This window comes from Pseudophryne corroboree, chromosome 4, assembly GCF_028390025.1.
Source record: "Pseudophryne corroboree isolate aPseCor3 chromosome 4, aPseCor3.hap2, whole genome shotgun sequence".
Classification (NCBI taxonomy): domain Eukaryota; kingdom Metazoa; phylum Chordata; class Amphibia; order Anura; family Myobatrachidae; genus Pseudophryne; species Pseudophryne corroboree.
In genome coordinates this window covers 358,801,765-358,829,381 of record NC_086447.1, presented here as the reverse complement: position 1 = coordinate 358,829,381, position 27,617 = coordinate 358,801,765, and the positions used below count along the sequence as shown (strand labels likewise).

At 47.9% G+C, this 27,617-nt stretch overlaps 1 protein-coding gene across 2 annotated transcripts in view; it reads right to left on the bottom strand.

The window, feature by feature from the left end:
* Window positions 1–318: 318 nt before the first annotated feature.
* The window catches only part of EIF4E2 (eukaryotic translation initiation factor 4E family member 2), a 33,908-nt gene continuing 6,609 nt past the window's right edge, over window positions 319–27,617 (bottom strand). For both annotated transcript variants that reach the window (XM_063916531.1, XM_063916532.1), the window contains exons 6-7: window positions 4,432–4,568; window positions 319–1,009 (exon numbers count right to left, since the gene is read on the bottom strand). In XM_063916531.1, coding sequence (XP_063772601.1) covers window positions 970–1,009; window positions 4,432–4,568 — 177 coding nt within the window. In that variant the 3' untranslated portion in view covers window positions 319–969. The remainder of the gene's footprint in view (window positions 1,010–4,431; window positions 4,569–27,617) is intronic.

Here is a 27,617-nt window from a genome sequence, read left to right as displayed (position 1 = left end):
AGGTATAGGGTGGCAATTATATGGCACAGGCAGATTCAGGATCGTGCTCAGTGATGGAAGGCAGATGGCAGGTATGGCCAGTTCCAAACACAAGGTCAGTGCAGGCAATAGACAAGTGTCATAGGTAGGTCCAGGAACAAAGCATAGGCAGTAAAATGAGCTACAGTAATATCCCCATAATAAACTCAATAATGTGCGCAGCCAGACATTACTGTGTTCAGCACACCACTCAGACTTGAATTGGCCCTTATGAATAAAAAAAATGCATTCTCTTGACACAAATGATTAAAAAAAAAAAAAAAAACCATTCACAGGAAGAACGACCCAACAGTTTAATGACGAGCTGCAGCAGTAGTTGACAATTTCATATACAGGCAGCTAAATTAAAGTTATCCTATGTATACTAGAATAATACTGATATGTCTCAGTAAAGGGTCTGGTAAGGTGATTATTACTTATCAAACACAAACATTCAAATTCATTCATTCCATTCAAAACATGAAAGGAAACTGAAAAAAGTGCTGAATATACTGTACATTACAAGGCAAAGTTCAGGAGCAGATTGCTTGTCATGAAATGAAAGCATTTAACTCCATCGGCACTGGAGTGGCCACAATCTACACAACAATAAGGACAATCATTTAAAAAAACAAAAGTTCAATGTTAACCACCTACTGGCCTTAAAAAAAATAAAATGACAAAAAAATCTGAATGAAAAATAAAGTTTTGGTGCTGATCTCTCCCAGGAAAGTAGCAGTACTGAGCAGCTCATGTAGCGAAAACTGGCGTAGCAGTGACAACAAGGCCTTATTCACCCACGTTGCTGACAGAGGCCAGGCATGCCTTTTTGCCATGAATTGCTGAACTTTCTGGAAGCAGATGGGTTAGTGGTGTCATTACAGCACAAGCAGTACACTGTCTGATGGTGGGAGTGATGGATTTAAACAGCACAGAGGCAATGAACGGCATTCACAACGCAATCTTTGTATTTCGGAAACTCGTTTTGTCCCTGTAATGAAAGGAGAAGAAATAAGCCATAAATAAATATATTTATAATTTATTAAATGTATAAGCAAAACCAATAAACTCATGGAATTTTGTGCATCAAGAAAAAGCTCATATTGGTCAGCTGTCCATGCATACCAAGCAACCACAACCTTCTGTTACTCTTTTTAGAAACAGTCATAGATGTACCAAAAATGGCATCCTGCCAATGATGATCCGGAAACAAAAGTAACTTTTGGGAAGAATTGAAATAAGGCACTACAGCTGGGTGCACGGAGTGGGAAAATGTACTGAGTGGCTGCTGTTGTTCACAAGGCTGGGAAATTCTTCCCAGGCCCTGGGCAACCAAAACAAAGTGAAGTGATGTTGTAGTAAGAGGGTGCGAGTTCTTTGAATACTGTATGTACACATGCATTATGTGGAGCCATGCTGTATGTACATATATAGTGCGGCTACGTCCGGTGGACTGGGTCATGCATTCTTTTTAATAATCTCACCCCTGGGATGCCTACTGGACAAGACAGCGCAAGGGATAAGGAATGTACCGCGAGTGCAAGCGTGTATTATAAGACTACAACCTACGGGTGTGTGTACTGTGGTTATTTTAATATTTCCCTTACAGGGGACTATTGGTGCCAGCATGCCCTTAATTATTGCTGGCACATGAGGTTCTCCTAGTGCTGGCATGTAGGGGAGGCTTGCTGGGACCTGGAGGCCCACTGTAACGGACAATATTACTTTAAATCTAATGTTCAATGCTATCAATTCCGCACCCACCACCCAAGGCTGCGGGGGATAGCCTCAGCCCATGCCTGGGGTAGACTGGAGAGGGGGACAGGGTGTGAATCAAAAATAAAAGATAATTTATTATTTTTTCATTTAAATTAGATTTTTAGAAAAATTATCAATTAAACAAATATTGAAAGTAAAAATAATACAAGGTTCTTTTAAAATACTGTAACTTTAAATATATTTTATTTAAATGGCTTGAGAATGTAACCATGAATCACGGCAAACTACCCACAAATCACACAAACTGCAAAAGGAAAGAACCAGCAATGATGTTAAAAGTTACACTAGTTGGCATTTGCCTTGCCTGATTTGTAAATCGGAATAAGCCTACACATTAGGTTTTTTGCACACCTTAAAAAGAAACACAAGTTTGCAGCTTTGTCAGTACCCAAGCTGTTTCTCACTTTTGACTGCACAAAGCCAAATGTTGAAAATATTCTTTATACTGAAGCCGACAGCTGCAGCTGTTAGAAATTGCTCTACTGCTACCATGATATTTTCATTACCAGCTACAGTTTCTGAACCAATGTGCATTTTCCACCAATCTATTGGTGACACAACATTGTGGTCACACAAGAGGTCATTAAAAGGGGTTGCTTTTTCTTGGACATTGACTAGTTTTGGTAGAAGGGTATTTGAATGTGGATATTTTTCTTTGGCAGGAGCTTCTAACTTTTCTTCTGCAGTTAGGAAACTACCACAGTTACTTGGGTCCATCAAGTAAGCGACAAAATGTGCAGGTCCCAATGCTTGGAGATTATAGCGGTCCAAAAATGTCTTCAAGCTTGGTTTGTCCAGATTTAGAGTGGGCCCAGATTTATCAAGCCAATCAGCTCCTAACTGCCATGCAACAGGCTGCGTTTAAAAAATGACAGGAGCTGATTGGTTGGTACTTTGTGAAATTTTTAAACTTCTTAAGGCTCACTACATCTGGCCCATAATGTCCTGACACTGACTATGTTGACATTCATCACTGATTAAATGTCAACATGTTGGAATGTCGACGTTTTGTCTCTGGTGGCTCAGCGATGACTTACCTGCTCCCGGTGGTTTAGGTGGCTCCAGCGAAGTCTTTCAGGCCCTATTGTCATTTGACTTCCGGCGCAGAACATCTGATTGAATAGCAATTCCAGAGAGTATTCTTTACCTAGCCTAACCCTAATCCCTATCTCTAACACTTCCCCTAGTGCCTTACCCTAACACCTCAAATCTAACCTCCCTCCTGTGCCTAGCCCTTGTATTCGTCCTCCCCCCAGTAGCCTAGCCCTAACTTCCCCTAGTATCTAACCCTAACTTTCCCGGTTCACAATGTCATCATCATCATAGCTTGATAAATCTGGGCCTTAATTCCTTCAAACTATCCACTAATTCTTTCCACACATGTACAGCATTGGACTTTGTATTTAATTATTTAAATCAATGCTCGTTTTAAAAACAACTCTTTATTGGAAGGTGGTGGGGGAGGGGGGGGGGGGGCGCACTTCCCAAGAAATCACTGGCTGACTAGTTTGAAGGGGGAGAGGTTTAATGCTTTGCCACAGCCAATATGCCCCTGGCTGTGGCATTACCCAATGCCAGTGGAGCCCGATGCGGTTTCTTTAAATACAGGGGAGCCCTAAACAATTCCCCCCGTTATTTTAGTACCAGGGACGTCTCACTAAACCCAAAGCTGGTTATACTGGGGGGGGGGGGGGTGGGGGGGGACCCCCATTTTTTTTTTCTTTACACTGACACACAAAGAAGCACTGCACAGATCACAGTGATCCTTGCAGGCTCCTGTTAACACACTGCTCACAAGCCGCACAACATGACTGAGCTCGCACAGTGCTAAATATGATTGTACAGACCATCGGCAAAAATGATTCTTAGTAAATTTCAGTGTTTGATCTTGAAAAATGCTCACGTATCCCAGCGATGCCCAGTGTGTTTAAGCTCAAACAAAACACGATCTTTAGTAAATTTGCCCTTTTTAATTTCATGAATAGCAGTGACTCTGCAAAGATAGGGCAAAGTTTCACTTTGACATATTTCATTTTAGTATGCATCTCCTGCAATTACAAAGCACTTCCAAGCCACAATCGGTCTCAAATTCTTTTTCCTCAGCATGAACAGCTGCCACCTATTATACCGCTTTCACATCGCTAATGCCGGATCCCACCCGGTAAAAGAAACGTGTCCTTACCGGGTGGGATCCGGCATTTGCTCCCTTCTGCTGGCTTTCCAACCCGGCAATATACCGGGTCGGTTGCCATAGCAGCGGGGGGCGCAGCAGCAGCAGGGGCGGGGGTGGAGGCGGCGCTGGGAGATGAGCTCATCTCCTGCGCCGCCTCTCCCTATGCTGTGAATGGGAACCGTGTCGCATCGACACGGCTCCCATTCACACTGCACCTGACCCGGTATTCAACCCGGGTATAATCCTTCTTTTATACCGGGTTGAATTACCGGGTCAGGCGACCCGCTAATTCTCAGAAAGTGCTTTCACATCGCACACTGACCCGTGTCGACACGGCAATATGCCGTGTCGATACCGGGTTATTTGTGCGATGTGAAAGGGGTATTATTCATCCAGGCATACAAAAACTATCACTTTCTAATCAAAAGGCGTTTTAAAGAAGCAAGATAATGTATACATACTTGATACTGTCCGTGTGCGTTTTATATTCCATAACAGTGTTGGGTGGCAGATTCAGGACTCGCCGTAAAGTATCTCGGATGCGAGCAGTGGTTGCCTGATCACTTGCAGTTTTATTCCAGATCGAGATTATGTCTTCCTAAAAAACAACAGGTCAAGAGATCTTAGCAGCAAAGATAACTGAATAAATAAGATTTTAAACCTACCGGTTAATCTTTTTCTCGTAGTCCGTAGAGGATGCTGGGGACTCCGTAAGGACCATGGGGATAGACGGGCTCCGCAGGAGACATGGGCACTTTAAGAAAGACTTTAGGTCTAGGTGTGCACTGGCTCCTCCCTCTATGCCCCTCCTCTAGACCTCAGTTAGAGAAACTGTGCCCAGAGGAGATGGGCAGTACGAGGAAAGGATTTTTGTTAATCCAAGGGCAAGATTCATACCAGCCACACCAATCACACCGTATAACTTGTGTATCAAGTAAACAGTTAACAGTATGAAAAAATAACGTAGCATCAGTCCAACCTGATGGAACTATAACATAACCCTTATGTAAGCAAAACTATATACAAGTCTCGCAGAAGTAGTCCGCACTTGGGACGGGCGCCCAGCATCCTCTACGGACTACGAGAAAAAGATTTACCGGTAGGTTTAAAATCTTATTTTCTCTAATGTCCTAGAGGATGCTCGGGACTCCGTAAGGACCATGGGGATTATATCAAAGCTCCCAAACGGGCGGGAGAGTGCGGATGACTCTGCAGCACCGATTGAGCAAACAGGAGGTCCTCCTCAGCCAGGGTTTCAAACTTAAAGAACTTTGCAAAGGTGTTTGACCCCGACCAAGTAGCAGCTCGGCACAGCTGTAGTGCCGAGACGAGCCCACCTTCCTAGTGGAATGGGCCTTAACCGATTTCGGTAACGGCAAACCTGCCGTAGAATGCGCCTGCTGAATCGTGTTACAGATCCAGCGAGCAATAGTCTGCTTTGAAGCAGGTCCGCCAACCTTGTTGGCTGCATACAGGACAAACAGTGCTTCTGTTTCCCTGATCCTAGCCGTTCTGGCCACGTAAATTTCAAAGCCCTGACCACATCCAGGGACTCGGAATCCTCCAAGTCACGTGTAGCCACAGGCACGACAATAGGTTGGTTCATATGAAAGGATGAGACCACCTTAGGTAGGAATTGAGGACGGGTTCGCAATTCCGCTCTATACATATGGAAAACCAGATAGGGGCTTTTATGTGATAAAGCCGCCAATTCCGAAACCCGCCTAGCCGAAGCCAAGGCTAACAACACGACAACCTTCCAAGTGAGATATTTCAACTCCACTGATTTAAGTGGTTCAAACCAATGTGACTTAAGGAAACTTAACACCACGTTAAGGTCCCAAGGCGCCACCGGAGGTACAAAAGGAGGCTGAATATGCAGTACTCCCTTCACAAAAGTCTGTACTTCAGGTAAAGAGGCCAATTCCTTTTGAAAGAAAATGGATAAGGCCAAAATCTGAACTTTAATGGAGCCTAATTTTAGGCCCAAATTCACTCCAGATTGTAGGAAGTGAAGAAAACGGCCTAGATGGAATTCTTCCGTAGGAGCATTCCTGGCCTCACACCAAGAAACATATTTACGCCATATTCGTTGATAATGTTTAGATGTCACGTCCTTCCTAGCCTTTATCAGCGTAGGAATTACCTCATCCGGAATTCCTTTTTCCGCTAGGATCCGGCGTTCAACCTCCATGCCGTCAAACGCAGCAGCGGTAAGTCTTGGAACAGACATGGCCCCTGTTGTAACAGGTCCTGTCGTAGAGGAAGAGGCCACGGATCTTCTGTGAGCATTTCCAGCAGATCCGGATACCAGGTCCTTCTTGGCCAATCTGAAACAATGAGAACTGTTCTCACTCCTCTTTTTCTTATTATTCTCAATACCTTGGGTATGAGAGGAAGAGGAGGAAACACATAAACCGACTGGAACACCCACGGTGTCACTAGGGCGTCTACTGCTACCGCCTGAGGATCTTTTGATCTGGCGCAATTCCTCTGTAGCTTTTTGTTGAGACGGAATGCCATCATGTCTATCTGGGGCAGTCCCCACTGACTTGCAATCTGTGCGAAGACTTCCCGATGAAGTCCCCACTCCCCTGGATGCAGGTCGTGTCTGCTGAGGAAGTCTGCTTCCCAGTTGTCCACTCCCGAAATGAACACAACTGACAGCGCGCTTACATGATTTTCCGCCCAGCGAAGAATCATGGTGGCTTCCGCCATTGCCACCCTGTTCCTTGTGCCGCCTTGGCAGTTTACATGAGCTACTGCGGTGATGTTGTCTGACTGGATCAGAACTGGTTGGTCGCGAAGTAAGTTCTCCGCCTGCCGTAGGGCGTTGTATATGGCCCTCAGTTCCAGGATGTTGATGTGAAGACAAGTCTCTTGACTTGTCCAGAGTCCTTGGAAGTTTCTTCCCCTTGTGACTGCTCCCCACCCTCTGAGGCTCGCGTCCGTGGTCACCAGGATCCAATCCTGAATGCCGAACCTGCGTCCTTCCAAAAGGTGAGCACTCTGCAGCCACCACAGGAGAGATACCCTGGCCCTGGGGGACAGGGTGATCCGCTGATGAATTTGTAGATGTGATCCGGACCACTTGTCCAATAGGTCCCATTGGAAGGTCCTTGAATGGAACCTGCCGAAGGGAATGGCCTCGTATGTTGCCACCATTTTTCCAGGACTTGAGTGCAATGATGCACAGACACTTGTTTTGGCTTCAATAGGTTCTTGACTAGAATCATGAGTTTCTGAGCCTTTTCTATCGGGAGAAAAACCTTTTTCTGGGCTGTGTCCAGAACCATGCCCAAGAAGCTCAGACGAGTCGTAGGAACCAGCTGCGACTTTGGGATATTGAGAATCCAGCCGTGTTGCTGTAACACCTTCACTGAAAGTGACACACTGTTCAGTAACTTCTCTCGTGATCTCGCTTTTATGAGGAGATCGTCCAAGTACGGGATAACTGTGACACCCTGCTTGCGCAGGAGCACCATCATTTCCGCCATTACCTTTGTGAAAATCCTCGGGCCGTGGAAAGCTCAAACGGCAACGTCTGAAATTGGTAATGACAATCCTGTACCGCAAATCTCAGGTACGCCTGATGAGGTGGATATATGGGAACATGAAGGTATGCATCCTTTATGTCCAGGGATACCATAAAATCCCCCCCTTCCAGGCTGGCGATGACCGCTCTGAGCGATTCCATTTTGAACTTGAACCGTTTTAAGTTTAGGTTCAGGGATTTTAAATTCAATATGGGTCTGACTGAACCGTCCGGTTTCGGCACTACAAACAGGGTGGAGTAGTATCCCTTCCCTCTCTGAAGTAGGGGAACTTCGACCACCACTAGTTGAAGACACAATTTGTGAATAGCATTTAACACTATCTCCCTTTCCAGTGGAGAAGTCGGTAGAGCCGATTGGAAAAATCGGCGAGGAGGCACCTCTTCGAATTCCAGCTTGTATCCCTGAGAAACAATTTCTATTGCCCAGGGATCCACCTGTGAGTGAACTCAGATGTGGCTGAAAAGTCGAAGACGTGCCCCCACTGGGGCGGACTCCCCCAGCGGAGCCCCAGTGTCATGCGGTGGATTTTGCAGAGGCCAGGGAGTATTTCTGTTCCTGGGAACTAGCTGTGCAGCTTTTTACCTCTGCCCTTACCTCTGGCAAGAAAGGACGATCCACGCACTCTTTTGCTTTTATTTGAACGAAAGGACTGCATTTGATAATGTGGCGCTTTCTTAGGTTGTGAGGGAACATAAGGCAAAAAAAGTCGATTTACCTGCCGTAGCTGTGGAGACCAGGTCCGAGAGACCTTCCCCAAACAATTCCTCCCCCTTGTAAGGTAAAACCTCCATATGTCTTTTTGAGTCGACATCACCTGTCTACTGCCGGGTCCAGAGGACTCGTCTAGCAGAGGTTGACATAGCGTTTATTCTGGAACCCAGTAAACTAATGTCTCTTTGAGCATCCCTCATATATAATGTGTCAATGGATTTCAAGGTAATCTCCTGCTTGCGGTCTGCAGGATCCTGGAGGGTAGCCGCATCTTGTGATGGCAGTGCTATCTTTTTTGACAAGCGTGTCAACGCTTTGTCCACCTTAGGGGATGATTCCCACCGTACCCTGTCCGTTGGCGGGAAAGGATACGCCATAAGAATCCTTTTGGGAATCTGCAGTTTTTTGTCTGGAGATTCCCAAGTTTTTTCACATAATTCGTTCAACTCATGTGAGGAGGGAAAAGTTACCTCGGGCTTTTTTCCCTTATACATGTGTACCCTCGTGTCAGGGACAGGGGGTTCCTCTGTGATATGCAACACTTCTTTTATTGCAATAATCATATATCGAATGCATTTTGCCACTTTCGGCTGTAACTTTACATCATCGTAGTCGACACTGGAGTCCGAATCCGTGTCGGTATCAGTGTCTGCTATTTGGGATAGTGGGCGCTTCTGAGACCTTGAAGGTCCCGGCGACATAGGGACAGACACGGGTTCACTCCCTGACTGTTCCTTAGCCTCAGCTTTGTCTAATCTCTTGTGCAATAAGTTCACACTAGCACTTAAAATATTCCACATATCCACCCAGTCAGGTGTCGGCACCGCCGACGGAGACCTCACATTCATACGCTCCCCCTCCTCTCTAGGTGAGCATTCTACCTCAGACATGTCGACACACGCGTACCGACACACCACACACACAGGGAACCTCTTATCTGAAGACAGTTTCCCCACCAGGCCCTTTGGAGAGACAGAGAGAGAGTATGCCAGCACACACCCCAGCGCTGTATGACCCAGGACAAAAACACAATAATATTATGTTTACCCAGATAGCGCTGTTTACATATACAATATGCGCCAATTTTGTGCCCCCCTCTTCTTTAAAACCCTCTGTCTACCGTGGTATAAGCAGGGGAGAGTCCGGGGAGCTTCCTCTCAGCGGTGCTGTGGAGAAAAAATGGCGCTGTTAGTGCTGAGGGAGAAGCCCCGCCCCCTCGGCGGCGGGCTTCTGTCCCGCTGAAAATCTCAAAATTTGGCGGGGGCTCTCATATATGTACAGTGCCCAGCTGTACATATACTTATTTTTGCCAAAAGAGGTCTACATGCTGCCCAGGGCGCCCCCCTTGCGCCCTGCACCCTTACAGTGACTGCCGTGTGTGAGGTGTATGGGAGCAATGGCGCACAGCTGCAGTGCTGTGCGTTACCTCAGTGAAAATCACGCAGTCTTCTGCCGCCTCTGAAGTCTTTTCTTCTCATACTCACCCGGCTTCTATCTTCCGGCTCTGCGAGGGGGACGGCGGCGCGGCTCTGGGACGGACGGCGAGGGTGAGACCTGCGTACCGATCCCTCTGGAGCTAATGGTGTCCAGTAGCCTAAGAAGCAGAGCCTTGAAACTCACAGAAGTAGGTCTGCTTCTCTACCCTCAGTCCCTCGATGCAGGGAGTCTGTTGCCAGCAGGCTCCCTGAAAATAAAAAACCTAACAAATATACTTTCTGTCAGGAAGCTCAGGAGAGCTCCCTGAAGTGCACCCATCTCCTCTGGGCACAGTATCAAACTGAGGTCTAGAGGAGGGGCATAGAGGGAGGAGTCAGTGCACACCCAGACTTAAAGTCTTTCTTAAAGTGCCCATGTCTCCTGCGGAGCCCGTCTATCCCCATGGTCCTTACGGAGTCCCCAGCATCCTCTAGGACGTTAGAGAAAATACCGGTCTGTTCATTAAGACTGCCCACGGTATCTAAGATACAAATATAAAAGGTACCTTTTCATCTCAGGTTGTAAGTATATATATAAAAAAAAAAAAAAATTAAGTCAACTATCCACTGACAATTAAAACACATACATGTTGTAGAGCTTACTTTAACTGTGTAAAACTATTTCGAAGTAGTCAAACATTATTTTTATGTTTCTTCCATGGCCGAGCCCATACATTGTTTGTTATTGGGAAATAGTATAATATAGTTAGAATTCATTTGTAGATTATTTAAAGTGCCAGCTCCCTGTAAGCCACCATCAATACCCCAGCGTCTTGACTTAGTGCCAGTGTCCCCTAGTGGCTGACAGAAAAAAATAGAATTCAATGGTGAAAAAAATATTTCTTACAACATTTTCTCATTGCCAACTGGATGCAGCAATATGAAATGAGAGGCCGTAGGGACATTTTTACCAGCCGCCCACAATAGAACTATATGCTACAGTACATGATGCGCAAGTAAAAAAATATTTTTGAGAAACTTAAGTACCAAGTAAACTACAAGCAAGGAGACAAAAACTTAGAAAAAAGTTGCAAAATTGAGGGGAAAAAGTATGAAGTCTGTGTAATAAGGCAAAACACAGGTCCGTTCCAAGTGATCTGAGGCATGCATCGTTATCGTTTATCTACGACCATACAATAATTCCTATTCCTTTCACTGTCCTCTCTGTAACACTAAGGGGGGTATCCAATTAGCCCTGATGCCGTTTTGATTGGCCGGTTATCGCAGTATTCAATTACAGGCCATTTTGATCAACCAAAATTGCAACTGGATACCCCACTACGAAAAATAAACAAAAAATAGGATTTTGGCACTTACCACGTAAATCCTTTTCTTTGAATCCATAGGGGGCACTGGAGTACTCTTGGGATATGGAAGGGGCGTAGCCGGGAATGGCACATTTAAATTAGTAACTGGTCACCCCCTCCATACTCCCATAGAGACTTCAGTATTTTTACTGAGCCGAACAGGAGCGATAGAGAGGATGAACCATAGAGAATTACATATAACATTATAATAGAACGGTCAACACTAAAGTTGACACATAACGTAACTGACAACTTAACAGTTTACACCATAATAGATATTACCGTAACATCGTATCCATTGGTGATAATGTGTTCTCATAAGATCCACTGAGCTTACCACAAGACAGGTAAAACTGCTCTGGGCGGGCGTCCAGTGCCCCCTATGGATTCAAAGAAAAGGATTTACCTGGTAAGTACCAAAATCCTATTTTCTTTTTCATCCACTAGGGGTCACTGGAGTACTCTTGGGACGTACCAAAGTTTCCCCCTTGGGCGGGAGAGCTGTTTGGCACCTGTAACACTAGACGGCCAAAGCTATATGCTGATGCCGTAAAAACGTAGCAAACTTGCAAAAGCGCACAACGTGTGCACTGATGGTCATGCACCGATGACCCTGTAGCAGCTCGTCTAAGTTGTTTCTCAGTAGGTCCACGACCTGCTGCGTATGACGTTCACAAGGAACGTGTGAAATGGTCTGATACTGATGCAGGCGGTTGTAGCCTGCCCATGACGTTCTCAAGAACGTGTGGAATGGTCTGACACTGATGAAGGCGATTGTAGCCTATGATGAAGCTAAGCCTGACGTATGGTATAAGGTCTGCTTGGAAGCTGGCAAAGCTAAGTTAACTACATTACAGAGAACAAACTGTGTGTCTGTGTTACGTACAGTTGATGTTTGGGCTACATAAACGCGCAGAGCGCGTACCACATCTCAAGTAACTGAAGTTCCTGAACCTACTGATAACACAGGAACTACGATTGATTAAGTGATGTATAACATCTTTGGTAAGAAAACGGAATTTGTGCGAAGTTCCGCTCTATGATCATAAAACACCAGATACGGTGACTTGCAGGAGAAGGCACCCAATGTTAAAACACGCCTGGCTAAGGCTAAGAGAAACAGTTTTCCAAGTGAAAAACGTAACATCCACTTGTAAGGGTTCAAAATATGAAAATTGTAAGAAAAAAATAAATGTAAACCCAGATTCAAGTCCCATGCATAGTAGGTGGTATAAATGGAGATCGTACTCTGAGGACACCTTGCAGGAAGGTGTGTACAGTCGGCAAAGGAACCAAACGCCTTTGAAAGTAAATTGACAAGGCAAAGACCTGCACCTTGAGTGTAGAAATGTAGTCCTCCACCTAATCCAGTCTGTAAAAATATTAAAAGACGGGATAACTTGAAAGATGATGTCGGAAACGTCCGAGCTTCCCACCAACCTATACAGGCACGCTAAATCCTGTGATAACGAGCTGCCGTAACTGGCTTCCTAGCACGTAACATGGTTGGTAGAACAGATTCTGGAACGCCCTCCCTTCTTAAGAGGGCGGTTTCAACAGCCACCCTGTCAAACGCAGGCGCGATAAATCGGGGTAAAGTAACGGACCCTGTTGTAACAGGTCCGGGCGTGGCAGAAGCGGTCAAGGATCGGCTGCGAGTAGTTTGCGGAAATCTGAGAACCATGCCCTCCGAGGCCAATAAGGCACCACTAGTATGACCGTCGTGGACTCTCGTTTGGTCCGCTTTAGCAACAGAGGAAGCAGCGGAAACCGATACAAAGCTGTACGGCCACGCGATTGTAAAAGCATCCACTGCCTTTGGAGCTCGTGCTCTGTACACATACTGGAATGTTTTTTGGTTATTTTTGCGAGATGCCATTAGATCCCCCTGTGGGTAATTCCACTGCTGGACCAACATCTGGAACGCTTCTGAATTCAATGTCCAGTTTCCTGGATGAAAATCCTGACAGCTGGGACAATCTGCCTCCCAGCTGTCCACTCCAAAACAAACACTGCCGACAATATCACCTGGTGACACTTAGCCCAATTGAGGATTCGAGATACTTCCCACATGCCATGCTACCTCGAATTCCTCCTTGTTTTGTATGCGACCGCCGTGGCGTTGTCTGACTGCACCTGGACAGTCTGAGACCGGAGCATGTGCACTGCTTGTTGCAGCGCGTTGGAAATTGCCCCGAGTTACAGGTCATTTAATTGACAGCAATCTTCCGTGATCTGACCAGAGACTCTGAAGTTGACAATTTTGGACCACAGCTCCCCAATCTCTGAGACTCGCGTCCGTTGTAAGAATTATCCAATTCCAGACGCCGAACATTCTCCCTGCGGTGAGATTGTGTACTTGGAGCCACCAGAGTAGTGATACTCTGGCCCTTGGAGCCAACCGCACTATTTGATGAATTTGTAGATGCGTGCAACACCATTCAGGTGAAAATGACCTGAGTGAACTCCTGGAAACGGGAGTGCGTCAAAAGACGCCACCCTCCTTCCTAGTAGTCGTCCAAATGCACCAAGATAGTCCGTGGATTGCGTACTAACTGTACGCGATGACGAACACTTTGTGTTGTGTTCAGGCAGGGAAATCCGTTTATCCATGGAATCATTCCTATGCATGAATCATTTGTAACGGAATGAGGGTTGATTTCTTGAGGTTGACAATCCAACCGTGCTGAACTACGCCATTGTACGTTAGTAATGCACGTTGCAGGAATAAGCGTTGAGACGGGGCGTTGTTGAGCAGATCTCCAAAGTACGGAACGGTTATCCTTCTCAGGGATCTGAGATGAGCTATTATGACAGCTTTTACTTGTGACTATCCGAGGCGCCGATAAGAAGCCAAACGGTAGCATTTGAAAGTAAGAATTAATTTTTACAGAAAACCGTAAGTAGGCCTGATTCGTGTAAATACGAGATCCATCGTAATCCGGTATTACTGCGGATCCCAATCTGCAGTCACCGACTGCAAGCATTCCATGATGAATCTGTAGCAAGCAACGTACTGTCTGCAGGGTCACTATCGGACTGACAGAGTCATCCAGTTTTGGTACTATCCCAAACCGAAATATAACCGCGACTCGGGTGTTGACTGCGGTATCAAACTACTGAGACTACTATAGTCTGTGTCTCTGTAGCACCGCCGTCTTGTCCTCTGACCTAGGCAGACCTGTCTTGCCAATGGCAATGATGGGAAACCGTCGACTGTATTTTCATAATCTGTGAATCCAACTCTGCGGATCCACCTAACTGTGGATGTCCACAACTGACGATCGGAGATGCTGGAACGCCATTATGGCATTGCGTGTCAGTGGCGTAGATGTAAAGGCCACTGAAACTTGGATAGAGACCTCTCGAAGTAGGTGGCAGTATCATAACCGTAGTCTAGCACATGTACTGTAGCACGGCGGCAAATGGACCGAGGCGTAAAGACAATATCATGAGTAGTTCTATTCAGGAATTTGCGTAGACAATGGTAGGAAAAATAAGAATTTACTTACCGATAATTCTATTTCTCATAGTCCGTAGTGGATGCTGGGGACTCCGAAAGGACCATGGGGAATAGCGGCTCCGCAGGAGACTGGGCACAAAAGTAAAAGCTTTAAGACTACCTGGTGTGCACTGGCTCCTCCCCCTATGACCCTCCTCCAAGCCTCAGTTAGGATACTGTGCCCGGACGAGCGTACACAATAAGGAAGGATTTTGAATCCCGGGTAAGACTCATACCAGCCACACCAATCACACCGTACAACTTGTGATCTGAACCCAGTTAACAGCATGATAACAGAGGAGCCTCTGAAAAGATGGCTCACAACAATAATAACCCGATTTTTTGTAACAATAACTATGTACAAGTATTGCAGCCAATCCGCACTTGGGATGGGCGCCCAGCATCCACTACGGACTATGAGAAATAGAATTATCGGTAAGTAAATTCTTATTTTCTCTGACGTCCTAGTGGATGCTGGGGACTCCGAAAGGACCATGGGGATTATACCAAAGCTCCCAAACGGGCGGGAGAGTGCGGATGACTCTGCAGCACCGAATGAGAGAACTCCAGGTCCTCCTCAGCCAGGGTATCAAATTTGTAGAATTTAGCAAACGTGTTTGCCCCTGACCAAGTAGCTGCTCGGCAAAGTTGTAAAGCCGAGACCCCTCGGGCAGCCGCCCAAGATGAGCCCACTTTCCGTGTGGAATGGGCTTTTACAGATTTTGGCTGTGGCAGGCCTGCCACAGAATGTGCAAGCTGAATTGTACTACAAATCCAACGAGCAATAGTCTGCTTAGAAGCAGGAGCACCCAGCTTGTTGGGTGCATACAGGATAAACAGCGAGTCAGATTTTCTGACTCCAGCCGTCCTGGAAACATATTTTCAGGGCCCTGACTACGTCCAGCAACTTGGAATCCTCCAAGTCCCTAGTAGCCGCAGGCACCACAATAGGCTGGTTTAAGTGAAATGCTGAAACCACCTTAGGGAGAAATTGAGGACGAGTCCTCAATTCTGCCCTGTCCGTATGAAAAATTAGGTAAGGGCTTTTATAGGATAAAGCCGCCAATTCTGAGACACGCCTGGCTGAGGCCAGGGCTAACAGCATTACCACTTTCCATGTGAGATATTTTAAGTCCACAGTGGTGAGTGGTTCAAACCAATGTGATTTTAGGAACCCCAAAACTACATTGAGATCCCAAGGTGCCACTGGAGGCACAAAAGGAGGCTGTATATGCAGTACCCCCTTGACAAACGTCTGAACTTCAGGAACTGAAGCTAGTTCTTTTTGGAAGAATATTGACAGGGCCGAAATTTGAACCTTAATGGACCCTAATTTTAGGCCCATAGACAGTCCTGTTTGCAGGAAATGCAGGAAACGACCCAGTTGAAATTCCTCTGTAGGGGCCTTCCTGGCCTCACACCACGCAACATATTTACGCCAAATACGGTGATAATGTTGCACAGTTACATCCTTCCTGGCTTTGATCAGGGTAGGGATGACTTCATCCGGAATGCCTTTTTCCTTCAGGATCCGGCGTTCAACCGCCATGCCGTCAAACGCAGCCGCGGTAAGTCTTGGAACAGACATGGTCCTGCTGGAGCAGGTCCTTTCTTAGAGGTAGAGGCCACGGGTCTTCCGTGAGCATCTCTTGAAGTTCCGGGTACCAAGTCCTTCTTGGCCAATCCGGAGCCACGAGTATAGTCCTTACTCCTCTCCTTCTTATGATTCTCAGTACCTTGGGTATGAGAGGCAGAGGAGGGAACACATACACTGACTGGTACACCCACGGTGTTACCAGAGCGTCCACAGCTATTGCCTGAGGGTCCCTTGACCTGGCGCAATATCTGTCCAGTTTTTTGTTGAGGCGGGACGCCATCATGTCCACCTTTGGTTTTTCCCAACGGTTCACAATCATGTGGAAGACTTCTGGGTGAAGTCCCCGCTCCCCCGGGTGGAGATCGTGTCTGCTGAGGAAGTCTGCTTCCCAGTTGTCCACTCCCGGAATGAACACTGCTGACAGTGCTATCACATGATTTTCCGCCCAGCGAAGAATCCTTGCAACTTCCGTCATTGCCCTCCAGCTTCTTGTGCCGCCCTGTCTGTTTACGTGGGCGACTGCCGTGATGTTGTCCGACTGGATCAGCACCGGCTGACCTTGAAGCAGAGGCCTTGCCTGACTTAGGGCATTGTAAATGGCCCTTAGTTCCAGGATATTTATGTGAAGTGACGTTTCCATGCTTGACCACAAGCCCTGGAAATTTCTTCCCTGTGTGACTGCTCCCCAGCCTCTCAGGCTGGCATCCGTGGTCACCAGGACCCAGTCCTGAATGCCGAATCTGCGGCCCTCTAGAAGATGAGCACTCTGCAACCACCACAGGAGAGACACCCTTGTCCTTGGAGACAGGGTTATCCGCTGATGCATTTGAAGATGCGATCTGGACCATTTGTCCAGCAGATCCCACTGAAAAGTTCTTGCGTGGAATCTGCCGAATGGAATCGCTTCGTAAGAAGCCACCATTTTTCCCAGGACCCTTGTGCATTGATGCACTGACACTTGGCCTGGTTTTAGGAGGTTCCTGACTAGGTCGGATAACTCCCTGGCTTTCTCCTCCGGGAGAAACACCTTTTTCTGGACTGTGTCCAGAATCATCCCTAGGAACAGGAGACGTGTCGTCGGAATCAGCTGCGATTTTGGAATATTTAGAATCCATCCGTGCTGTCGTAGTACTACTTGAGATAGTGCTACTCCGACCTGTAACTGTTCTCTGGACCTTGCCCTTATCAGGAGATCGTCCAAGTAAGGGATAATTAAGACGCCTTTTCTTCGAAGAAGAATCATCATTTCGGCCATTACCTTGGTAAAGACCCGGGGTGCCGTGGACAATCCAAACGGCAGCGTCTGAAACTGATAGTGACAGTTCTGTACCACAAACCTGAGGTACCCTTGGTGAGAAGGGCAAATTGGGACATGGAGGTAAGCATCCTTGATGTCCAGAGACACCATATAGTCCCCTTCTTCCAGGTTCGCTATCACTGCTCTGAGTGATTCCATCTTGAATTTGAACCTTTGTATGTAAGTGTTCAAGGATTTCAGATTTAAAATAGGTCTCACCGAGCCGTCCGGCTTCGGTACCACAAACAGCGTGGAATAATACCCCTTTCCCTGTTGTAGGAGGGGTACCTTGATTATCACCTGCTGGGAATACAGCTTGTGAATGGCTTCCAATACCGCCTCCCTGTCGGGGGGAGACGTTGGTAAAGCAGACTTCAGGAACCGGCGAGGGGGAGACGTCTCGAATTCCAATTTGTACCCCTGAGATACTACCTGCAGGATCCAGGGGTCCACTTGCGAGTGAGCCCACTGCGCGCTGAAATTCTTGAGACGGGCCCCCACCGTGCCTGAGTCCGCTTGTAAGGCCCCAGCGTCATGCTGAGGACTTGGCAGAAGCGGGGGAGGGCTTCTGTTCCTGGGAAGAGGCTGTCTGCTGCAGTCTTTTTCCCCTTCCTCTGCCCCGGGGCAGATACGAGTGGCCTTTTGCCCGCTTGCCCTTATGGGGACGAAAGGACTGAGCCTGAAAAGACGGTGTCTTTTTCTGCTGAGAGGTGACCTGGGGTAAAAAGGTGGATTTCCCAGCCGTTGCCGTGGCCACCAGGTCCGATAGACCGACCCCAAATAACTCCTCCCCTTTATACGGCAATACTTCCATATGCCGTTTGGAATCCGCATCACCTGACCACTGTCGCGTCCATAACCCTCTTCTGGCAGAAATGGACAGCGCACTTACTCTTGATGCCAGAGTGCAAATATCCCTCTGTGCATCTCTCATATATAGAAATGCATCCTTTAAATGCTCTATAGTCAATAATATATTGTCCCTGTCCAGGGTATCAATATTTTCAGTCAGGGAATCCGACCAAGCCACCCCAGCACTGCACATCCAGGCTGAGGCGATTGCTGGTCGCAGTATAATACCAGTATGTGTGTATATACTTTTTAGGATATTTTCCAGCTTCCTATCAGCTGGTTCCTTGAGGGCGGCCGTATCAGGAGACGGTAACGCCACTTGTTTTGATAAGCGTGTGAGCGCCTTATCTACCCTAGGGGGTGTTTCCCAACGCGCCCTAACCTCTGGCGGGAAAAGGTATAATGCCAATAATTTTTTAGAAATTAGCAGTTTTTTATCGGGGGAAACCCACGCTTCATCACACACCTCATTTAATTCATCTGATTCAGGAAAAACTACGGGTAGTTTTTTCACACCCCACATAATACCCTTTTTTGTGGTACTTGTAGTATCAGAAATGTTCAAAACCTCCTTCATTGCCGTGATCATGTAACGTGTGGCCCTACTGGAAAATACGTTTGTTTCCTCACCGTCGACACTGGAGTCAGTGTCCGTGTCTGTGTCGACCACCTGAGGTAACGGGCGCTTTAGAGCCCATGACGGTGTTTGAGACGCCTGTACAGGTATTAACTGATTTGCCGGCTGTCTCATGTCGTCAGTCTTTTGTAAAGTGCTGACACTATCACGTAATTCCTTCCATAAGACCATCCAGTCAGGTGTCGACTCCCTAGGGGGTGACATCACTAATACAGGCAATTGCTCCGCCTCCATACCATTTTCCTCCTCATACATGTCGACACAACGTACCGACACACAGCACACACACAGGGAATGCTCTGATAGAGGACAGGACCCCACTAGCCCTTTGGGGAGACAGAGGGAGAGTTTGCCAGCACACACCAGAGCGCTATATATATACAGGGATAACCTTATATAAGTGTTTTTCCCTTATATAGCTGCTGTATAGATTTATCTGCCAAATTAGTGCCCCCCCTCTCTTGTTTTACCCTGTTTCTGTAGTGCAGGACTGCAGGGGAGAGTCAGGGAGCTTCCCTCCAACGGAGCTGTGAGGAAAAATGGCGCCAGTGTGCTGAGGAGATAGGCTCCGCCCCCTTCTCGGCGGCCGTTCTCCCGCTTTTTTATGGAAAAACAGGCATGAGTTAAATGCATCCATATAGCCCAGGAGCTATATGTGATGCATTTTTTGCCCCCTAAGGTGTTTATATTGCGTCTCAGGGCGCCCCCACCCAGCGCCCTGCACCCTCAGTGACCGGAGTGTGAAGTGTGCTGAGAGCAATGGCGCACAGCTGCGGTGCTGTGCGCTACCTTATTGAAGACAGGACGTCTTCTGCCGCCGATTTTTCCGGACCTCTTCTGCTCTTCTGGCTCTGTAAGGGGGACGGCGGCGCGGCTGTGGGACCCATCCATGGCTGGGCCTGTGATCGTCCCTCTGGAGCTAATGTCCAGTAGCCTAAGAAGCCCAATCCACTCTGCACGCAGGTGAGTTCGCTTCTTCTCCCCTTAGTCCCTCGATGCAGTGAGCCTGTTGCCAGCAGGTCTCACTGAAAATAAAAAACCTAAAACTAAACTTTTTTCTAAGCAGCTCAGGAGAGCCACCTAGACTGCACCCTTCTCGTTCGGGCACAAAAATCTAACTGAGGCTTGGAGGAGGGTCATAGGGGGAGGAGCCAGTGCACACCAGGTAGTCTTAAAGCTTTTACTTTTGTGCCCAGTCTCCTGCGGAGCCGCTATTCCCCATGGTCCTTTCGGAGTCCCCAGCATCCACTAGGACGTCAGAGAAATAGATATTCCCCCTAGTGGTATGCGAAAAGCAGGTGTCCAAAACAGGACCAAACCTCTAGCCAGCGCAAGGTAATGCCTCTATTCTCGTTCGAAATCCGACATCGCCTGTTAAGAACGTAGCCAAAGTGGACGTTGTGCCGCCACTAGTGAAGCTAAAAGGCGAGAACAAAACTGGCTGACATCCACAGAAGCTGTAATCAGAGAGAAGTGTAAGGTGTTCTTCCTGTAGTGCAATGTGAACTGGAGTGCCATGCCACTCCAGCCTTGTTAACCTAAACTCCCACCAAAGCAGGGCGAAGCAACATCCCTACTGTCGTGTACTGTAGCGTACGCTCCGACGGGTAATTAAACGTCGTAGTAACAGTTGAGAACCTGACGGACTGGCCTGTTGATATGAGGGCTGGCGGTGAATCGACCGCAAACAATCCAGCTGAAACAGTCATTTATAAGACAATAAGCATAATTTGTCCCCCCAGGCAGTACATGCGCTCGAATCCCAAAGAGGATCGGCGAGGGTCCGTCTGTGCAGTCGCATTTGTCCGACACACTGTCTGACCAACTTTGCAGCGAAGCTGCTTGTTTGACTTTGCATTAGACTTACTGCTTATGTACACCAACCAGTAAGTACAGAAGGATAGACCCGTATCGTGACTTAGTACCCTGTAAGTAAAGTGTGTTTAAATCTGCATTACAGTGCATGTGTGCTGTACAAAAACAACTAAAACTCCTAACACCACCCCGGTTCCTCCAGAGGCTGAGTGATGTATGGCAGCAACTTCCTGGGAAGAACCAGGAAGTAAAGTTAAAATGGTGTCCGCCATGTGCTTGTTGATTGCAAGAATAGATTGTAATGTTAGCTGATACACCAATCTTCACGAATATATATATATATATATATATATATATATATATATATATATATATACACACACACACATATACATACACACACCCGTATACACACATCCAGATAGATATATATATATATATTATATACATATATCTTATATTGCCCAGCAGTCATATTATTGCGACCCCCTCACAGGCTTAATAGCCTGAGCTGTTTTCTGCCTAAACGCAGCTTAGTTATTGGGGCCTCCCTGCGGGCATTCCTCCCCCCCTCTCTGTCCTGCAGCGTTGGACCGCGGCAGCTATGAGAGCTGTCCGCGGTCATGAAGCTGCAGACTTCCCCCCACTGCTCCCCCCCTGGAGTTCAGACTATTCAGCGGATGGGAGTCTGGGAGCGGCGGAAGCAGGGACCGGCGGAACTTGAGCGGCTGTGGCCGGAGCGGCTTGCCGGAGACTGGGGAGCGGATGAAAGAGCGGGCCGTGGCAGTAGCTGTCCGCGGCCAGCTCTCCACTCCAGAGCCGTGTGAACCGAGTGAGGAGGGCGGCATGTGTGCGGACGCCGGAGAGGCGGGGAGCGGACCTGCGGCAGTGCCGGGGACTGCTTGCTGGCTCCCCCTGCAAGCGCACAGCAGCGCCGGATTCTCACACTGGCCGGCGGGTAGGGAGCGGCGGCTGGCAGGCAGCAGGGGTTGTATGAAAAACACATATAACATAAAACATTGTATAAATACAATACAGTCCCCACATAGTGGGCGGCAGCGTGAGCTGACCGCCCTGCATAGTAATAATAAGATTTTACTTACCGATAAATCTATTTCTCGTAGTCCGTAGTGGATGCTGGGGACTCCGTCAGGACCATGGGGATTAGCGGCTCCGCAGGAGACAGGGCACAAAACTAAAGCTTTAGGATCAGGTGGTGTGTACTGGCTCCTCCCCCTATGACCCTCCTCCAAGCCTCAGTTAGGATACTGTGCCCGGACGAGCGTACACAATAAGGAAGGATATTGAATACCGGGTAAGACTCATACCAGCCACACCAATCACACCGTATAACTTGTGATCTAAACCCAGTTAACAGTATGACAAACGTAGGAGCCTCTGAACAGACGGCTCACAACAATAACAACCCGATTTTTTTGTAACAATAACTATGTACAAGTATTGCAGACAATCCGCACTTGGGATGGGCGCCCAGCATCCACTACGGACTACGAGAAATAGATTTATCGGTAAGTAAAATCTTATTTTCTCTGACGTCCTAAGTGGATGCTGGGGACTCCGTCAGGACCATGGGGATTATACCAAAGCTCCCAAACGGGCGGGAGAGTGCGGATGACTCTGCAGCACCGAGTGAGAGAACTCCAGGTCCTCCTCAGCCAGGGTGTGCCCCTGACCAAGTAGCAGCTCGGCAAAGTTGTAAAGCCGAGACCCCTCGGGCAGTCGCCCAAGATGAGCCCACCTTCCTTGTGGAATGGGCATTTATATATTTTGGCTGTGGCAGTCCTGCCACAGAATGTGCAAGCTGAATTGTACTACACATTCAACTAGCAATCGTCTGCTTAGAAGCAAGAGCACCCAGTTTTTTGGGTGCATACAGGATAACAGCAAGTCAGTTTTCCTGACTCCAGCCGTCCTGGAAATCTATATTTTCAGGGCCCTGACAACATCTAGCAACTTGGAGTCCTCCAAGTCTCTAGTAGCCGCAGGTACCACAATAAGCTGGTTCAGATGAAACGCTGACACCACCTTAGGGAGAAACTGGGGACGAGTCCGCAGCTCTGCCCTGTCCGAATGGACAATCAGATATGGGCTTTTGTGAGACAAAGCCGCCAATTCTGACACTCGCCTGGCCGAGGCCAGGGCCAACATCATGGTCACTTTCCATGTGAGATATTTCAAATCCACAGATTTGAGCGGTTTAAACCAACGTGATTTGAGGAATCCCAGGACTACGTTGAGATCCCACAGTGCCACTGGAGGCACAAAAGGGGGTTGTATATGCAATACTCCCTTGTCAAATTTCTGGACTTCAGGAACTGAAGCCAATTCTTTCTGGAAGAAAATCGACAGGGCCGAAATTTGAACCTTAATGGACCCCGATTTGAGGCCCATAGACACTCCTGTTTGCAGGAAATGCAGGAATCGACCGAGTTGAAATTTCTTCGTGGGGCCTTCCTGGCCTCACACCACGCAACATATTTTCGCCACATGTGGTGATAATGTTGTGCGGTCACCTCCTTCCTGGCTTTGACCAGGGTAGGAATGACCTCTTCCGGAATGCCTTTTTTCCCTTAGGATCCGGCGTTCAACCGCCATGCCGTCAAACGCACCCGCGGTAAGTCTTGGAACAGACATGGTACTTGCTGAAGCAAGTCCCTTCTTATCGGCAGAGGCCCTGAGTCCTCTGTGAGCATCTCATGAAGTTCCGGGTACCAAGTCCTTCTTGGCCCATCCGGAGCCACGAGTATAGTTCTTACTCCTCTACGTCTTATAATTCTCAGTAACTTTGGTATGAGAAGCAGAGGAGGGAACACATACACCGACTGGTACACCCATGGTGTTACCAGAACGTCCACAGCTATTTCCTGAGGGTCTCTTGACCTGGCGCAATACCTGTCCAGTTTTTTGTTCAGGCGGGACGCCATCATGTCCACCTTTGGTCTTTCCCAACGGTGCACAATCATGTGGAAACAACTTCTCGATGAAGTCCCCACTCTCCCGGGTGGAGGTCGTGCTGAGGAAGTCTGCTTCCCAGTTGTCCACTCCCGGAATGAAAACTGCTGACAGTGCTATCACATGATTTTCCGCCCAGCGAAGAATCCTTGCAGTTTCTGCCATTGTCCTCCTGCTTCTTGTGCCGCCCTGTCTGTTTACGTGGGCGACTGCCGTGATGTTGTCCCACTGGATCAATACCGGCTGACCTTGAAGCAGAGGTCTTGCTAAGCTTAGAGCATTGTAAATTGCTCTTAGCTTCAGTATATTTATGCGGAGAGAAGTCCCCAGACTTGATCACACTCCCTGGAAATTTGTTCCCTGTGTGACTGCTCCCCAGCCTTTCAAGCTGGAATCCGTGGTCACCAGGACCCAGTCCTGAATGCATAACTGTGGCACTTTAGTAGATGAGCACTCTGCAGCCACCACAGAAGAGACACCCTTGTCCTTGGAGACAGGGTTATCCGCTGATGCATCTGAAGATGCGATCCGGACCATTTGTCCAGCAGATCCCACTGAAAAGTTCTTGCGTGAAATCTGCCGAATGGAATCGCTTCGTAAGAAGCCACCATTTTTCCCAGGACCCTTGTGCAATGATGCACTGACACTTTTCCTGGTTTTTGGAGGTTCCTGACTAGCTCGGATAACTCCCTGGCTTTCTCCTCCGGGAGAAACACCTTTTTCTGGACTGTGTCCAGAATCATCCCTAGGGACAGCAGACATGTCGTCGGAGACAGCTGCGATTTTGGAATATTTAGAATCCACCCGTGCTGTCGTAGAACTACTTGAGATAGTGCTACTCCGACCTCCAACTGTTCTCTGGACCTTGCCCTTATCAGGAGATCGTCCAAGTAAGGGATAATTAAGACGCCTTTTCTTTGAAGAAGAATCATCATTTCGGCCATTACCTTGGTAAAGACCCGGGGTGCCGTGGACAATCCAAACGGCAGCGTCTGAAACTGATAGTGACAGTTTTGTACCACGAACCTGAGGTACCCTTTGTGAGAAGGGCAAATTTGGACATGGAGGTAAGCATCCTTGATGTCCAGGGACACCATATAGTCCCCTTCTTCCTGGTTCGCTATCACTGCTCTGAGTGACTCCATTTAGAATAGGTCTCACCGAGCCGTCTGGCTTCAGTACCACAATATAGTGTGGAATAATACCCCTTTACTTGTTGTAGGAGGGGTACTTTGATTATCACCTGCTGGGAATACAGCTTGTGAATTGTTTCCAATACTGCCTCCCTGTCGGAGGTAGACGTTGGTAAAGCAAACTTCAGGAACCTGCGAGGGGGAGACGTCTCGAATTTCCAATCTGTACCCCTGGGATACTACTTGTAGGATCCAGGGGTCCACTTGCGAGTGAGCCCACTGCGTGCTGAAACTCTTGAGACGACCCCCCACCGCACCTGTTTGTACGGACCCAGCGTCATGCTGAGGATTTGGCAGAAGCGGTGGAAGGCTTCTGTTCCTGGGAATGGGCTGCCTGCTGCAGTCTTCTTCCCTTACCTCTATCCCTGGGCAGATATTATGGGGACGAAAGGACTGAGGCTGAAAAGACTATGTCTTTTTCTGCTGAGATGTGACTTGGGGTAAAAAAAGTGGATTTTCTAGCTGTTGCCGTGGCCACCAGGTCCGATGGACCGACCCCAAATAACTCCTCCCCTTTATACGGCAATACTTCCATGTGCCGTTTGGAATCTGCATCACCTGACCACTGTCGTGTCCAGAAACATCGTCTGGCAGATATGGACATCGCACTTACTCTTGATGCCAGAGTTTCGCATATATAGAAATGCATCTTTTAAATGCTCTATAGTCAATAAAATACTGTCCCTGTCAAGGGTATCAATATTTCCAGTCAGGGAATCCGACCAAGCCACCCCAGCGCTGCCCATCCAGGCTGAGGCGATCGCTGGTCGCAGTATAACACCAGTATGTGTGTATATACTTTTTAGGATATTTTCCAACCTCCTATCAGTTGGCTCCTTGAGGGCGTCCGTATCTGGAGACGGTAACGCCACTTGTTTTTATAAGCGTGTGAGCGCCTTATCCACCCTAAGGTGTGTTTCCCAACGCGCCATAACTTCTGGCGGGAAAAGGTATACCGCCAATAATTTTCTATCGGGGGAAACCCACGCATCATCACACACTTCATTTAATTTATCTGATTCAGGAAAAACCACATGTAGTTTTTTCACACTCCACATAATACCCTTTTTTGTGGTACTTGTAGTATCAGAAATATGTAACATCTCCTTCATTGCCCTTAACAAGTAACGTGTGGCCCTAAAGGAAAATACGTTTGTTTCTTCACCGTCGACACTGGAGTCAGTGTCCGTGTCTGTGTCGACCGACTGAGGTAAAAGGACGTTTTAATGCCCCTGACGGTGTTTTAGACGCCTGGACAGGTACTAATTGGTTTGCCGGCCGTCTCATGTCGTCAACCGACCTTGCAGCGTGTTGACATTATCACGTAATTCCTTAAATAAGCCATCCATTCCGGTGTCGACTCCCTAGAGAGTGACATCACCATTACCGGCAATTGCTCCGCCTCCTCACCAACATCGTCCTCATACATGTCGACACACAAGTACCGACACACAGCACACACACAGGGAATGCTCTGATAGAGGACAGGACCCCACTAGCCCTTTGGGGAGACAGAGGGAGAGTTTGCCAGCACACACCAAAAACGCTATATTATACAGGGACAACCTTTATATAAGTGTTTTTCCCTTATAGCATTTTAATATATATATACATATCGCCAAATAAGTGCCCCCCCTCTCTGTTTTAACCCTGTTTCTGTAGTGCAGTGCAGGGGAGAGCCTGGGAGCCTTCCCACCAGCCTTTCTGTGAGGGAAAATGGCGCTGTGTGCTGAGGAGAATAGGCCCCGCCCCCTTTTCGGCGGGCTTCTTCTCCCGTTTTTCTGAGACCTGGCAGGGGTTAAATACATCCATATAGCCTCCAGGGGCTATATGTGATGTATTTTTAGCCAGAATAAGGTATTATACATTGCTGCCCAGGGCGCCCCCAGCAACGCCCTGCACCCTCCGTGACCGTTGGTGTGAAGTGTGTGACAACAATGGCGCACAGCTGCAGTGCTGTGCGCTACCTTCATGAAGACTGAAAAGCCTTCTGCCGCCGGTTTCTGGACCTTCAATCTTCAGCATCTGCAAGGGGGGTCGGCGGCGTGGCTCCGGGACGAACCCCAGGGTGAGACCTGTGTTCCGACTCCCTCTGGAGCTAATGGTGTCTAGTAGCCTAAGAAGCCAATCCATCCTGCACGCAGGTGAGTTGAACTTCTCTCCCCTAAGTCCCTCGATGCAGTGAGCCTGTTGCCAGCAGGACTCACTGAAAATAAGAAACCTAAAAACTTTTTCTAAGCAGCTCCTTAAGAGAGCCACCTAGATTGCACCCTGCTCGGACGGGCACAAAAACCTAACTGAGGCTTGGAGGAGGGTCATAGGGGGAGGAGCCAGTACACACCACCTGATCCTAAAGCTTTAGTTTTGTGCCCTGTCTCCTGCAGAGCCGCTAATCCCCATGGTCCTGACGGAGTCCCCAGCATCCACTTAGGACGTCAGAGAAAGAAAGTAAGTGAGCGGCGGCAGTGAGAGCTGCCTAACCGCTCAGTACCTGCACCACCCGTGGAGGCCATGACGGGGCTTCTATGCCAAGCTCCGTCCTGCTTCCTTGTGCAGCCTGGGGCTGCCATCAGCTCTGCTGATTTTTGTCAATGGCGGGGCTCCTTTTATGAGCACCGGCAGACCATCTGCTGCACTTCTGCAGCACCAACGATCCCGGACCCACGCTTATTGATAAGCTGGGAAGGGATCGGGTAGAAAAAATTTAAAATAATCTTGTTTGAAGAGTCTA